The sequence below is a fragment of the Podarcis liolepis genome (assembly GCF_965112155.1).
Source record: "Podarcis liolepis genome assembly, chromosome: 10".
Lineage (NCBI taxonomy): Eukaryota > Metazoa > Chordata > Lepidosauria > Squamata > Lacertidae > Podarcis > Podarcis liolepis.
In genome coordinates, this window is record NC_139562.1 from 24007370 (window position 1) to 24024573 (window position 17204).

The 17204-nt window shown below is 39.8% G+C and overlaps 1 protein-coding gene across 37 annotated transcripts in view; it reads left to right on the forward strand.

The window, feature by feature from the left end:
- MYBPC1 (myosin binding protein C1) overlaps positions 1-17204 on the forward strand; it is a 94847-nt gene that overhangs the window by 61665 nt on the left and 15978 nt on the right. For 19 of the 37 annotated variants that reach the window (XM_083461855.1, XM_083461875.1, XM_083461869.1 and 16 more), the window contains 8 exons: positions 1702-1861; positions 3045-3149; positions 5344-5532; positions 5830-5964; positions 10259-10375; positions 13789-13956; positions 15113-15201; positions 16580-16775. In XM_083461855.1, the coding sequence (XP_083317981.1) occupies positions 1702-1861; positions 3045-3149; positions 5344-5532; positions 5830-5964; positions 10259-10375; positions 13789-13956; positions 15113-15201; positions 16580-16775 (1159 nt within the window). The remainder of the gene's footprint in view (positions 1-1701; positions 1862-3044; positions 3150-5343; positions 5533-5829; positions 5965-10258; positions 10376-13788; positions 13957-15112; positions 15202-16579; positions 16776-17204) is intronic. The other 18 variants (XM_083461882.1, XM_083461877.1, XM_083461874.1 and 15 more) reach the window with 1 other exon arrangement.

Here is a 17204-nt window from a genome sequence, read left to right on the forward strand (position 1 = left end):
TAACATAGACATATATCTGCAATCTGATGTCAAGTCTTTAAAAATTATCAGTTTTGTTGTGTTTTATAATAAAATATGGGTAGCAGAGTAACCTATATCAACAGTGGCATAACTTTGAGCTAAATTTTGGGTGGTTAATGATTGCTCCTAGCCTATAGCACACAGGAAGCACATTATACTGAATCAGATCATTGGTCTCTCTTGCTCTGTAATGTCAAGACTGACTGGCAGTAGCTTGCTAGACAGGCGACATTCCCAACCCTACTGTCAGATGTTGGGAACTGAATCTGGGACCTTTTTGATAAAAAGCAGAAGATGCATGCCCAGAACCTTCTGAAGCAGAAGAGTGAGCCATCCTTGACTAAACATCCTGTCCTTAAAACAGGAGGATGCCTAACCTATGAAAAGCTCCATAATTGCTGTGGTTATTTTCACAATAAAATGTAAAAGCCAGTTATCATTTTGTATGAAATAGTGCAAGGGGGAGAAGAGGGTAAGGAATAAGCAATGGATTCAAGCGAAAGTGCGAGTACCGTTTAATCAATAGTCATCCTACCATCTCATCATTCCTCCTAGTGATGTGCTGGGTGACTCAGCTCACAATAGGTTTCGAAGATGGAGGGAGTTATGTCCCTCATGTCTTATGCTGGAGGGGTCTGTCTTGTCCCTACTGCAGTTACACAAATGTGTGTCAACTAGTGGTATGTTCTGTGTGGTGCTACTTGTGATAGGAACACAGGAAGCTGCCTTTTGCATGGTTGGACTGTTTGTCCATTCAGCCCAGTATTTTTTACTCTGACAGCAGAGGTGCTCTGTTTCACACTGTTACCCAAGATACATTCAACTGAAAATGCTAGAGATTGAACTCAGGAACTTCTGCATTCAAGTCATGTGGTCTACTGCTGAACTGCAGTTCACTCCTGCCGGTTGCATCTCAGTCTAACTACTTAATAACTAGGCAGATTTGTAGGGACTGCCCACAATGTATTTCACCTGTACAGAAGGCAGAGAGAGGGTGTGTGTCAAAGAAAGGGTGGTTTATTGGGAGGAAGTGTGGCAAGAGAGTTGGGTGGAGAGTTAATAACGTTCTAAAAACATCCTGTGTAGATGCTCATTTCACTGCACAGATTATAGCTTGCTATGTGGTGGCTGATTCATTCTCAGTTGCACTCCACCCCAGCACCTCCTACATGCTTTTGTAAGGGACTATGGTCTGTAATGCTGCTTCTAGTGGTAGTACCAAAAGAAGTTGTGATACCATTTTGGACATTACAGTGGTACCTCTGGTGAACGTGATCCATTCCAGAGGCCCGTTCGCAACATGAAAAGAACGCAACCTGAAGCGCCATATCTGCGCAGGTGTGCGGTGCAATTTGGCACTTCTGCACATGTTCGAGCGGCGAAACCCGGAAGTAACCCTTTCCAGTACTTCCAGGTCACTGTGGGACATAACCTGAAAGAACATAACATGAAGCAAACATAACATGAGGTATGACTGTACTATAGAGTGTGTGACCCATTGACATGCTCCACATTAAACATGTGTTTACTCCTGTTGGCAGTTAGATTTTTGTTAGATTTTTGTATTGCAGATTTCTATTTCGATATCATGCTTTGATTCTTATTTGCCAATCTCCTGGTGGTTTTCAATCCCATGGTGTAAACTCTCTCTCCTCCTCCCCTCCCCTGCATAATTGATAGTGGCTCATGGATCCTGCAGCCAGAATACGGGCAGATAATTACCCAGACAGCAGTTGTTTGGTGATTGATTCAGCTGAGAGAGATGACTCAGGTGTCTACAGAATAATGCTAAAGAATGAGGCAGGAGAAGACACAGCCCACATTAACATCAAAGTGGTTGGTAAGTCTTTCCAGTTCAATACTTTTGTACCAAGACTGCTCTACTTAGTTCTGCGTTGTTATTTATCATTTCTATGGGTCTTTTCAGTATACAAAGTACTTCATAGGGCTGTAGCCAAGTAACTTTTACTCAGAGCAGACCCATTGAAATTAATGGATCTAAGTTAATCCTGTCCATTAATAGATTTACTCTTGAGTAAAAATGGAATACAACCCATAGTTTTTAGCTTCACTGTTTTTATGGGTTTCCCCTCCCCTCTGCTTTTTAATTTTTTAATATGATTGCATTTGATTTTTGCTTCTTTTCTTGAAAAAGTAATAGCTTTTAAACTATGCTGTTCAATGTTCAGGAAAAGTGTTTGAGTGGTATACAAAACTAAATTTTAAATGAGCTGAGGTAAGAGATAATGGCCTGGTTTGCTTGTCGCATTAAAGCATAGTTTCAATGTGCTTGTACACATTGCTCAAAAGTTCCTGCAGTGCTCCTTTCCTACTGTGTCACTGACAAAACAACCCAGACTATGTCTTGATATGTCACCCAAATCTTACCTCATGTTTTTTTCTCTTCAAACAAACCATGAGTGGTAACCAAGGTTTGTTCTTCACTTACTGTTTCTGTTCTGTGAAGGTTTGGATGATATGATAAGCCAGACTCCAGGTAGGATTCAACTAATAAGCCCTGAACAAGGACTTCTGTTTGAGGAATTGGGCTTTTTCCACTCTCCTCCCCCTGCACGTCTCCTCAAAATTGACTCTGGGAAGGTTGGGAGAACCCCTGGAACAGCATGCAGGGGGAGGAGAGGGGGATAATTTTGCCTGATAAGCTGAAATGCTTGCCCTGACAGAATTATCACTTCAAAGACTTGTTTTGTCTGTGGTGCAGCAGCGTGAATGGAAGAAGAACACTGAGGGGGTGTTTGTGCAGCATGGTTTAATATGATGTACAAACTGGACTAATTATTGTTTCAAAGACTGCCAATGAACTTCTTTGTAGTTGAGTGCTGATTTACACCTCGGTCTTGTCTAGAATATTTTTTTGCAGTTTGTTTATTAAAGGTCTACTTTTTGCTCCAGTTTTGCTCCAGTTTTAGTGATAAGCAATAAACAGTTCACTGTACAGCAATATCAGCACGTTTAGTAGGGGAGGCTATCCAAGGAAATAAAAATATTTTTGCTTGCAACAGATATTCCTGACCCTCCTGCGGCACCCAATGTGGTTGATGTAGGAGAAGATTGGTGCATTATGAACTGGGAACCACCAGCATATGATGGTGGGTCGCCTATCTTAGGTAAGTAGATCTAGCATCTGCACAGCTATTTTGATATTTCCTAGCTTTTTATTGTCAAATTTAATGGGAACCCCTGAGTTGGTGCCCACATGGTGGGCATCTAGCTGCTGTCTCTTAAAATAGAATTTTCTGAGAACCAACAAAGGAGATTTTCATCTTGTGTATATGACTTCATAGATACCATTTTATATACAGGCAAAAAACTTGCACAGCCTTCTCTCTGTGTGTCTGGAAACATGTAGAAAAACAGCATGTGACATAACAGTGATTGCCTCCAACTTTCCCACCCTAGTTTCACTTTATTGACTATCACTTTTGAAGGAAGAGAAACTTGGAGTATTATAAACATTGCATCACACATTCAGGGAAACCTTTTCAGTCTGGTAGGCTAGATCAATATTTGTCTCCACCCCCCTGGGCCACCTTTGACAGGTGGGCAGGACAAACCACCTGTCAATCTTATGACAGGTGGGTTGTCCTGCCCCCATGACAAAGTTGCTTGCATAGCGCTTTCCAAATACCTGACAGCCATCTGGTTTTTGAGTGCTTTGGAACCACAGCCCAAGAGACTTTACTAGCTTCACAGCAAGCCTTTGCCAGCAGTGATCCAACTGCCAATAGGTGACTGGGAGCCATCATTTAATTTTCTCACAATGCCCCCAAGGTTGCAATGCTCTGTGGCATTCTGGGAAATTAAAATGGTGGTTCCGAGTCCCAGGTGCCTGGCAATGATTGAAAAACTTTGGGGGTGGGGAGATTAAGGGGTAGTGCTCAAGAGCAGGTGAGAGTAGTGAGCCTGAGGATATACTACATATTGTCACCAAGATTTGAGAGGAGGAATTGATATGGAGAGGCAACTTTCAGCAACAGTCATATGTTTCTTGTATTATTTAGTACTGCCCACACTTGATTCAAAATCAGTTATTACCTGTTTCTAGGAAACATGTATAAAGCAGCCTTGAGATGTTTGAATAGTGTAAATATAGATAGCTTTAGGCCATGTAATATGCTTTGTGGACAGTTTGTACAAGAAATCAAACTGGTGTTTCAGCTACATGGCATTCCATGGATAAGCAGAAACATTTTAACTGGTGATTTTTGCTTTCTCTAGGAAATGTGGGGTGGGGACCTATTCAGATACCACTGTTCTGTCCAGGTCAAACAAATACTTTCTGTGATGTTCACTTTTGTTCATTTTAGAAGTTCTGGGCCATTAGCCAATGATATTACATTTATGCTTATATTAATCAGCTATTATTAATCAGCTAACGTCCTTATAGATCAAGATGATTGGACCTGGCTGCATAAAATGATACCATGTTTATTAATAAGTGTAAACCACAAATAACTTTTTTTTTCAAACTTGCTTACAAGTGGCACATATCTCCCTCCAAACTAAGCAAAATTTATGAAATTAATATGAATTTCTGGATGCATAAAAAAGCAGATTTTATACATGTATTTTTGTACTTTATAAATGCATTTTGAGCAAAAATAAAGCAATTCTGGAAGGTAGTAATGGATACCATACAGGAAATTACAGTATATAACATAACAAGGAACCCAAAGACTACCTTCCAATATGAGCAAAAGCAAGAACAACCAATATACACCTTGTTACAAGCTTTTTCATCTGTGCAAGACAATTTATTGGCCAGATTTGTAAAAATAATATAACTCAATAGGATGATGGTTAAACAAAACAAAAAAGAGATGTTGCATTATTAACTAAATTAACTATACAGTGGTACCTCAGGTTACATACACTTCAGGTTACATACGCTTCAGGTTACAGACTCGGCTAACCCAGAAATAGTGCTTCAGGTTAAGAACTTTGCTTCAGGATGAGAACAGAAATCGTGCTCCGGCAGCGCGGTGGCAGCGGGAGGCCCCATTAGCTAAAGTGGTGCTTCAGGTTAAGAACAGTTTCAGGTTAAGAACGGACCTCCAGAACGAATTAAGTACTTAACCTGAGGTACCACTGTACACACACACCATACACCCCCAAGAAGGTACATTTCTAGAAAGATGAGACTTCTTTATTGTTATTTTTTTATTCTAAAAATTTATAACATTCTTCCTGATAGTTCCATCTCTTTAACTAATGAAATAATAGAATGTATACATTTGTAAGAGTCTATGTTTTTCTTATCATATAAAAATAATAATTGTAATTCTGCTTATATTTGTTTAGGTTACTACATTGAGAGGAAAAAGAAGCAAAGTTCCAGGTGGATGAGGCTGAACTTTGACCTTATTAAAGAAACAACTTTTGAGCCCAAAAAGATGATTGAAGGAGTTGCCTATGAAGTCCGGGTGTTTGCTGTCAATGCCATAGGCACTTCGAAACCAAGCGAGCCCTCAAAGCCTTTTGTGCCTTTGGGTGGGTAGATAATATACAATGTCAAATAATCAGACTATCAGAATACCAAAGATATGTCTAAGTCAGTTCCTCCATTTTCTATGAAATGTTGCAGCAACTTTTAATTAATGTGATCCACAAAACTGCACACAATCCCAAGGGGAAGAAAGTGTGCAAATAAAATGAAAAGCATGGGAACAGGACAAAAGAGGAAGAGATCAAAACAAAATGTTAAAGGACTTCAACAGATAGACATTGATGCAAACATGCAGCAAAGGTTGTATTGCAAACTCAGACACTCTCTTTCATTGCTTCCAGCTGTCACGAGTCCACCCACCTGCCTGGCAGTTGATTCCGTAACAGATACTACAGTTACCATGAAATGGCGGCCACCAGACCAAATTGGAGCTGCAGGTTTAGATGGCTATATTATAGAGTATTGCTTTGAAGGAAGTAAGTGACAACTGAATTTTTCTTCAGTTAGGTGAGAGATGTCTTACTTTTTATAATAGAGAGCTGCTTTCACTCACATTGAGGCGACTATATTGTAAGTGGGGGTTCTCCAAGTCAAGTATGTGGTTCTATCCTATCCGGCTTCTAAATGGTTGGTACAACTGTTGCTAAAAATAATATTGGTCTTGCCTTGTTCACTAGCATTCCAGACCAGCAGCTCAAAATTCTGAAACCTTGTAAAATATGTATTACACTGATAAGGAAATGCCATGTCCACTTTCAGCAGCAATGCTAGGTGCTACTTTAGAAACAAAATTAAGGACAAAGGGAAAGCAAGAATTAATTCAGAGATATGACTGCCCCTCCCTTATTCCCATTGTCATTTCTTACTTGGTCAGGTCAACACAACTCTTAGATTGGCCTTTCTAAATTTTGGTGTGTCAGAATATTTCCCTAAACTTTGATTTTGTGTGCTGATAGGCAAGCTGAGCTGGTGATTGAGCCATCACACCTGCTTTGCCACACTTGAATAAGGGTTAATTATTTCAACCCATATCTGGCTGCATGCGAATTGGGGCATTTATCATGTTGAAGCCAGCCCTATTATATGATGAAGATTTTCAGTGTCAATCAGATCTCTAAAACTGCAGTTGTTCCTGTGTACATGGTGTGTCACTCTCTAGAGCCTTGATATAAGTTAAAAAGGCAACTGATCTGAAGTGAAGAACAGTGGATGTGGATGTGACCTAGAAGAGGTAAGGAAATGGGACACTATGTGAAGTCCAGAACTTCCACAGTTCATTTGGGAAAGCATTCCCCCACCCCAGTTTGCAGTGTCTGGATAATAGCTATTCTGTGAAATGTTCAAGAATAGGAGGATATTCTTGCCCTAAATTTAATTGTAGCTGTGTTACTGGTATAGGCAGCCTATACAACTTTTACAGTACAGGAAGACCAGCCCGGAAGCTTGGGAAGTATCTGTTTCTAGAGGAAGTGAATGGAGCACTGTGTGGCGGGCAGAGGAGTGGCAGACAACAGTTGGGAGGAAAGTGGACGGTCTCCAGTTTCTGCTTTGCCCCTCCATCACTCACCCTAACAGAAATAGCAAAGAACAGGCAGCCTTCACGCCTCTGAGATTAAAGGTTCAAGTGAGTGGCTTCACGCCGTATGCTATGGCTAGCTATCTTTTGGCTTGGCAGAAGCTTGCCACTATTTCCCTGATGAACAAAGCCCTTAAAGAGTATTAAGATGTTTTAATAGATTCTACTCTTCGACTATGAGCCAAACGACACATGGCATTAATCACATGATTTGCCCTTGAGTGCAGGGTTTTTCTTCCTTTCATGTATAGCCAGTGCCCTCTTTCCTGCCTCCAGTCTGGATTTGGACCCTGGTGTGGGACTCTTTACTCCCTGATGCAGTCCTGATTTAGATTACCCCTGCCCCCTGTGGGGAACCCATTCCTGATAGGAGTGCCATACGGTTCAAATGGCTAAAGCTTCTTTATTCCCCCTCCCATATCAGGGTCCTAATCTGGATTTTGGTCCCTACACTTTAAAAAATCCTGCACACAAGGACAAACCGTGTGATTAACATCATGTGTTATTTGACCCTATAGCAGAAGTTTAGACCTATTATTATTATTATTAAGAACCTCATTTACAGATGAATAGCTATGCAGAGTGTTTAAACCAACAGGGACTTAAACCCCTTCCCACATTGCCAAATATCTTCAATGTGGGAAATTTAAGAAAACTGGAAAATAAATAGATGTTCTTTTCTTTTTAAATGGACAAATTAAAGAAAATTTTAATAGGTCTGGTAGAGCCTTCCAGAAACAAGAAAGCTGCAGCATAATTTACAGGTTGGGGTAGGGAACTCCCAGGAAGAAGCAACCACAGGTGATGTAGAAAACTGATTTATTATTGAAGTTTACACAGTGCATTAGAGCCCAGTCTCTTTGCAATATCCTTGATAAAGAGCAATGTGTCTGAACTGCATGGGGAAAATAGAAGAATGAGTTAGCTTTCTGTGACACCTATGGAAGTTTCATACCATACTTCATCTCCCTGGGAAAGTGGATTTGCCACATATTCAGCTCACCTCCATGCTGACTGGAGTTGATGGGAGTTTTAGTCCAAAAAAACTGGAGTAATGAATCAAGAATATATTAATTAGCCAACAGTCCCAAATTCTTTGTAACTAGGGAGGATGTGATATGCATAGTAAATCATAAATCTAGCCATCATAGGTAGAAATGTCTTTCAAGGGACACTTCAGGGTTCAGCAGAACAAAATTCCTTGTGTACCTGTTGAACAGAGCAAAACTTTTACTTTTTTCTTTCAGATAGGCTTAAAAGCATTAAGAAGATCCCTCAAAATGACAGCCACGTCTGCCATTTTGGTGTTACCCACCTCACATAAAATACAGTAGTGATGTATTTTACAGACAATACTGTGTGCATGATGTGTATTCTACTTATGCTTTGCATTTCTAGATATACACCTATATATTTATGTGTGTGTATGTATATATATAGTTAATGCCACTCATGTGTATATTGTAACACTTTGGAACAAAACGTTTTGGAAAATACAAAAAATACTTGGTGTTTTCTCTTGCTCTTGCTATATCTCTTGCTCTGCCTTGTTTCCTTTCATTTTTTTCTTCAGTACCTGAATATCTCTGTTCTTCATCTTTTTTCCAGTACCTTTCCTTCAACTAATTTTTCTACAACGTTTAATATTTCACCTGGATCTCCAGGTATACTTTCTTTGACTGTCAATCTTTCAGCTGTCACTTTTTTCAGTTCTGTCCTTCTCTTCTTCTTACTTATTCTATCAATTATTCTCTTTTCCTTCTCTCTTTTACTCTCTCTCTCTCGTCTATTGCCCTTGAATGGAATTTTATTAGGGCTGCTTTAATGCACAGACAATTTCTATGATAATAGTGCAGAGTGACCTTGGAAAAGTGAGAAACATTGTGGCTTCTTTAAAGTTAATAAAGGGGATTCTCAGCTTTCAGTGGAACCAATATTACATTACACATACACATATAAGTTTAAAGGATCAAACATTGCTCATGGACTTAGTGACAGGATCAGATATTATGCTCCTCTTGACTCATTCAGTACACAAGCTGGTCTCCAGCCGTAATAATAAATTATTATAACTCATTCAGTCATTCATCTATGCTATCAAGAATTGAATACGAAGGCACTGGGAACTGAAAATAAAGGAATAAGCACCTAGATGATTAGAGGCTCCCAATTCTTTTATTCTCTCAGAATAACAGTCATTGTAAATGCAAAATGGGTAAGGGAAAATCCCCACAGACATATTTCTGTAAGTTTGCAAATGACACTGAAGTTTTCATTGGCTAAAATAAAATGTTGCAAAAAAGAGAGATACCCTTACCTGTTTTGTATTTCCTTTTCTCTGGAATCAACATAACAAAAACATAACCAGCTGAATATGGTGGCACACAATAACCTAAATTTGATCCAACAAGTCTGTTGTCTCAAATCAGCAAGCCCTGAAACAACGTTAGGTGCCTTCTCAACCTCAAGGTGAACAACCCCAAGTAAAGCTCGTCTTCCAACACCTTTATTTCCCCCAGGTTTTGTCCTGAATGTGGACACATGTATTCACATGAAACTCATGATCAGGGTCTTAATGGAAACACCAGCAACACAAGAATAAAACCTGTTGAGATCACTGCAGCAGTGCTGTCATCAGCAGACCCTACAACACAATTACTCTCCAGGTCCAGTTTTCTGCTTCCTGCCTGTTTTATTGTCCAATATCAAGACAGGTTATAAAACCTGAAAACATCTGTCATTAGGCCCGCCTTGCAAGGCACACCAATCCTTAAATATATTTTAATCATTTAATGTTATCCAGTGAACCATACATGGTATGCACAATGGGGTTCTGAGCCAGAAAAGCAAAGTAACAACTGTGAATGAAAACTCTTTGGCAGGCGATACTTAGAGAGACTGAGTTCAGTCAACTGCAACTATACATCATGCCAGCAGACTTCCAGATCACCTTATACCACCATATACCTCTGCACACCACTGTTCTATTTCTTTTTAGCTTTCTCTTTCTTATTCTGGCCTACACTTTAATCTTCTCTTCCTGCTAAATCTTCTCTTTTACTCAATGGATTTCTCCTGCCTATCTCCTCTTCTTTCAAACCTCATCTTTCTCTCTGGATGCTCAGATATACCAGTCTCAAAGGCTCTTCTGCCTATGACTGTAAAGTACCAAATGTGCTTTCCAAATTATTTAGGTTCTCAGGAGTCCACTACAGAGGGCAAGGGAGACAGTGGTGGTGGTACAGAGCAAAATAATAGTGAGGAGACAGACGGGGGCTTGATCAAGACTGAAGAGAAGACACCAAAACCCTGTGAGTTTTCAACGGCATCATCCTCCCCCCTTCTCCCCCCCCCCAATTGTGCTGTTTCCCCTTGATCTGTGGTTGGAGCCTCAGTCTGCTGGAAGCAAAGGGGCCAGGGGGGAAATAGGCAAACAATGGTTTGCCATGTGTAGAAGAAGCAAGCTCTGTTTCATTATCTAGCCAATTCCTTGATAATCCCAAAGCTCCTCTTCAAGGTGCAGTACATATCTCTGTATAGTTACTAACAGGGATTACTAACAACTGACTCATATCTTGCCTGTGTGAAAGTGGGTGTCTCTGAATTAACTTTAATGGTGGACTCTCATAAGGTATATCGGCAGAACTGTATGAAGGTGAATTTCTGGAGGCAACTTATGACCTGGAAGGTAAAGTATGCAACAAAGATATTTAAACATTCTTACTGAAATTGATTCCCCTCCCCCAACAGTATAATAGTGATGATTTTGAGGGAATGCTATCTGCTACACACTCCTTCAAAAATACAAAAATACCGCAGTGACTTGGGGGGGGGGGAGTTCATGGAATCTCGATTATTATACTATATAGAGTGCTCTTTTGGTTAAACAAAAGGTGCCAGAACTTATATCTTGATAAAAGTGCTGTAACTACCTGCACAAAATGGCCATCATGGGCCGGGGGGGGGGGGAGAGGTCATGGTACATGGTGCTATCACAAAAAAGCACAGACTATACTGTATGTGACTCGGTTCTTTTGCTTATCCTCATAATAGCCCTGTGCAATAGATCATTATTATTATTATTTCGCAAATGAGAAACCGAAGCTAGGAAAGGGTGGCTTGCTTATGGCTGAAGTAGGAAATGAACCCAGGTAGTATATGCCCAAATCCATTGATCCACCTACTGAAACACATACTGTCTCCTCACATAATGCTGAAGAACCAGTTTTTAAAAATATATATAATATGGTTAGTTTCTTCTGCAAAGTGTGAATGATGCATTGTTCTTTCTGTATGAAAGCCTATTCAATAACTGACTGCAAAAGACAGTTACTGGTGTGTGAAGCTATTTGTGAATTCTGTATTTGTTAGAGAAAAGTAATAGCTAACTTCTTTCTCTCTAAAGTTCTGAGTATCAGTTAAGCTGTTACATATTTAAAGGCCACAGTCCCAGTCCAGATGTGTAGAGCTCTAATACATACATGGCGCTCTCACATACAAAGACTTTCCCCATTCATTGCAATTTCAGGGACCGTTCCATGCATATATCCCTATTTAAATAAAACAATTACAAAATTGTCCAGTAGCACCTTAGAGACCAACTAAGTTTGTTCTGGGTATAAGCTTTCGTGTGCATGCATACTTCTTCTGATACACTGAAACAGAAGAAGTGTGCATGCAAACGAAAGCTTATACCCAGAACAAACTTAGTTGGTCTCTAAGGTGCTTGCAGGACAATTTTTTTTAATTTTTAATTTATTTCGACTGCATCAGACCAACATAGCTACCTACCTAAATCTATATCCCTATTTGTTTGCTTAGTCAAGTCCTTGATATGGAAGTGAATGGGGAGGCATGTGCTTGATTGGAGCTTCATGTGTGCATTGAATAATTCACAGAGTTCTGAATCTGGTTTCATATGTATTCATAAATACATACGGTATTTAGACTGGGATTAGGTTGATGGCCCCCATCTTCATGAAATTGGCTGCAGATAAATCCCATTATAACCTAGAAGTACTGTAGGGGATTTATCTCTAACCACTGTTGAAAGTTGCCTGGTGGTCCAGTTGTTTTCTATGCAATGTGGCTGTGATCTTCCAAAGTTGTGTGCTGGTAAGAGTCCTCTTCATTTACTGGTACCTTTTGTGAGCATAGCCTGCTAGTACTCAGTTATATATCTTTAAATCATCAGAGTGTTCTTGAAAGTTACTACTCCTGAGACAACTCACTCTGCAGTTCACTCACGGTTTGCAAATAAACATGGCAAGCCTACCCACCTTTGATCCTGGTGTCACTCCACTAATGATATTTCATATGTAACTGTAGTGGACTTAAAGAGAAAAAGGCCAAGTCATGTTTATATGACCAGCAAGAGAAAAATAATTTCATGTTATTGTCATACCACTTATACAGCTGGGTTGTGGATGTTGGCAGTGGAAGTTAATAGCAAATATTGTATACTACTGGTACTAAATGAACTGTATGGGTTATAGAAGCTAGTGATATTCCTTCAATGCTAGTGATATGGAATTATGGGGGTGGGGGCAGGGCAGGACTGGTGGCAGCAATGCTTCTGAATATCACTTTCTGGAAACCACAGGGAGGGAGTGTGCTATTGTATTCGAATCCTGCTTTCAGGTTTCCCCCAGGCACCTGGTTGCCACTGTGAGAACAGGATGCTGGACTAGATGGCCCATTGGTTTGATCCAGCAGGCTTGTCTTATATTATGATCCTTCATACTCTGTGCCCAAAAGAATTAAACTAAAATTCAAGTGTGTGCTCTGCTGTGTAAATGACTAGCTTATGCAACATCAGTGAATAAATCGTTTCTGCTAACATGCTATCTTCTGAATTTGCAATGTGTGCTTTCAGTAGCTTGGGGGTTTTTTTATTTCAGAGATTTGGGTGGCTGACATTTGCCTGCTGGGTATTCCATGTGCACACGGGAGCAACCACATAGTTCTGAATGAAGTTTCATACACACATGCGAATGCATATTTATGGTCTGTGTGGGATTGCTTCACCATCCCAGAATTACAGTTTACCTGGAGTTTTTCAGAGCATTTCAGAACTCTTAATATTGTTTAAAGGGAAGTGTTGTGGCAGCAATAGAAAAACATGGATCACTTAGTGGACAGCAGAGGTGTATGTGTAAACATGACTGAGGGCAATATGACTTGGACAAAGAAGCATTCATGGTACATAGAACCAGTACGGCTGCATGTGTGGATAATGATTCTGTGTCTGCATAATACCTGCACATTAATTATTTTTGCAACAATAAAACTAGAAAACTTTATTTAAAAGAGATAGGAAATTATTTAGACTGAAACTGTGTTCTGGATATCAACTTCCATGTGAAATTCTGTTACTGCAACTAATAATTATCACGTTGCTTGCATGTTAACATTCCTTTAAGGAGGCAGTACAATAATATATTGATTGCCTGCCCTTCGGGATTATAGTTTTAATTATAAATGTATTAGTCGATTTTTAAAATGGAGGAAAGTGTTAAATAACATTTATTTTTTACAGTCTTCATATACTTCCTTAAATTAGAAACTGGTGGTTTGGCTGCAAAATATTTCCAGGAAGTGAAATATATTTAGTTTGCTACACTTAATTTTTTTTAAAAAGGAACTAGTGATTCACAAGCACATTTCATATATATAATTATCAATTTCTGTCCTTTCTTTCCTTTTGCTTTTTATCCTACTTCAGCGGAAGAATGGATTGTGGCCAATCCAGAACTCACAGACAAAACTAAATTTACCATCACTGGCCTGCCAACTGGATCAAAAATCTTTGTTCGAGTAAAAGCTGTGAATGCTGCTGGTCCCAGTGAGCCTCGGATGCATCCACAGCCAATTTTAGTCAAGGAAGTGATAGGTGAGATGGGCTATTTACTTATGTCTAGGGGTGGAGGGATCTGTCCATGTTGATTCCCTCAGTTTCTCATTTTTACAATCTGAAATTCAGTTCTCCGCATTTCTGCAGCAATCCATGATTTTGTTTAAGTCCTAATGAAAATTTGAATATTTTGAATACTCCCTGTGAATTAGGAAAAAAATTGTATGCAGTTTTGACTAATGTACATATTTTTGCAGGCCATTTCCTTTAATATAATGCTATTTTGTATGTTGTTTTCACCAATATATGCATTGTATGCACATTTCCCCCTAATATGTGCATTTTTGTAAACATTGGTTGGAAAACTGCATCACAAAATCTGGAGAAGTGTGAATTTCGAATGATGGTTGTGTTTGAGTTCTCATACTGTTTTGAAAGTGTGTGTTAATTAGGTCCGCACCCCACCCCACCCCACCCCGATTTACCATTTCCAAATGTTGTCTTTGAGAAAACTTTAGAAAACAGTTAGGCCCAATTCACATGTAACAATCTTGACTTAACATCATGTCTTATTGAACCAAGATTGAGTATTGGACCTGCACGGTCATCACACCCTCATTCTTGCTGCTTTGTGGTCCAGCTTTAGCACTTAGATGCATGTATGCATACATCATTTTATTTGTGTGCAACCTTTCCTTAGTTAAACCATGCTCAAGGGGGTCTTCAACATGAAGAATTACAAAATCCTAAGCAATACCCCACCCCAAGAGTCTGTTCAGCAGCCTCAACTTTTGTAGCTGGAATCAGTCAGGGCCCCACCCTCCCAGGCCTGGCAAAAAGGGCCTGCAAATCAGGGAGCAGGTCTTCCAGGACTTACAGCCAAAATGGTTGTTTAAACCACAGTTTCCCATTACGTCTACCCTGTCCTTTTACCAAGAAAGAGTCCAAAAGGCACGATGGAGCAAAGAAGCAAGTCCTGTGGTTGTAGCACTGCTGATAGCCCAAAGTACAGTAATCAACTTCCTTTAACAAAGCAAGAGTACTGGCTCTGGTTTTGCAGGCTCCATATCCAGCACTTCAGCTCATCTCGGTTTAATCTGAGTTTATTAACCAGCATATGAAGCCAGGATCAGATCCAGTTAATCAAAGACATTTTTAAACAAGTGCACTTCCCTCCCTTCTTTTTCAAATTAAGAACCCCCGAAGATTCGTCTGCCAAGACACTTAAAGCAAACATACGTTCGAAGGGTTGGAGAAGCTGTGAATCTTGTTATTCCCTTCCAGGTAAGAAACAAATAAATATAATTCTTTATGTGAATGTTGCATGACACAGGCAGCCCCCCATTTACGCAGGGGTTGCATTCCAAGGCATTGTGCACATTGGTGATATCACGTATAATTAAAACCCATTGAAACAGCCTTCAAACAGTCTCTTCGTCTAGCGGTTTTTTCGTCTTGCGAAGCAACCCTATTAGCGGATTAGCGCTATTAGCGGATTAGCGGCTATTAAAGGCTTAGCGGTTTAGCGGCTAAAAGGCTATTAGCGGCTTAGTGGCTTAGAAAAAGGGGGGGGAGCGGAAAAAAATCGGAACACTCGCAAGACGTTTTCGTCTTGCAAAGCAAGCCCATAGGGAAATTCGTCTTGCGAAGCAGCTCAAAAACGGAAAACCCTTTCGTCTAGCGGGTTTTCCGTCTTGCGAGGCATTCGCCTTGCGGGGCGCCACTGTACTCAGGACTATCAAGAAGTCACTAGAATAAACAGGTATTTCAGCCTCTCATTGAATACTTGTAGGACCAGAAGAGGAAATTATGGTATCTGTTCAGATGTACTAGCTGGTAATGTCAAAAACGTTAAAGAGTATATGCTAAACGCCCAAAACTATACTAATACTGTGCTTATCATAATAGTACACATATGTGCATTGTCAGGCCTATTTCAGGATGTTCATTAATGTTTAAAGCCCTAAAGACTTAGGCCCTAAATATCTGAAAGACTGTCTCCAACCCTTTCAACCTTCTCAGGTGTTAAGATCTGCAAAAGGGGCTCTCTTGCTAGTCCCTGACACCCCTAGAAATGTGGAGAATGGTGGCCTGAGAGTTCTCTGTGGTAGCCCCTAAATTGTAGACCTCCCTCCCCACAGAGGTGAATCTAGCATATTCATTGTGCAGCTTTCATCATTTACTGAAGATGCACTTATTTACCCTGGCATTTGACAGTTAAAGTATTTTGCTTTGTGGGACCCACATTTTTTTAAAAAATACCATATAGTGTTCTGCTTCATTTTGAACCATTTGCTTGTCTTTAATTGTAGCAGTTTAATCTGTTGCATATTATATTGGAGTAACCCACCCTGGGACCTTACACTAAAGGGCAGGTAAGGTATCATACAAATAAACAAACTATCAGAAATGCATCTTTCTCTTACTGTCATTTAAGTCACAGGGAGTTATTTTGAAGCCTCTGCCTTGAAAATAACTTGACAAAAGAACTGCAATATATCTCAGTGTGTTCAGAATGAACCTGCAGTTATAGTTCAATAAGCAGCTCCTTGACTTAAACATGCAGTTCTCTGTTTAACCTTATTTAAAGATCACCCTAAAATAATACTACAGTCATATAAAATTTGATCCGTGGACATGTTTGTTTGTTTTCCCCCCACAGGGAAGACCAAGACCTAAGGTCTCTTGGAAGAAAAATGGAGCTCATGTAGATAAGAACCAAATTAACATCCGCAACAGTGAAAATGACACAATCATCTTCATCCGAAAGGCAGAGAGGATCCACTCTGGGAAATACGACATGAAAGTCAAAGTAGACAATCTGGTGGATAGAGCCACAATAGAGATTCAAATAGTTGGTATGTGTAAAAATTTGGAAGCGATAAGAACATAGGCTGTTAACTGGGATGTACTAGCAATCCTTTGGCATGTTTTGGGCATTCCTAAAACGACTGCAAGAAGCTAGGAGTTAGTACCCACTGTTCTATGATCTCTTGTATGTTCCTCTGTGGTGTCTGGAACTGCCTGCTACAAGAGACAACATATTGAGATAGATACATCATAAGTTTTAAAAATATAGTTGAATCCTTTATTACTCTGTGCATTAAAATTGCAGGGGCTGGACTAGATGACCCTTGTGGTCCTTTCCAACGCTACAATTCTATGGTTCTATAAATTTCAGAATATGACACACTTCTTTCTTATATCGCTTTAATCCTCTACTTCAGAACAAGAGTGTATATTGGATAAATGGAAGGGGAAAGTTCAGGAAGTCAAACTGGACATAC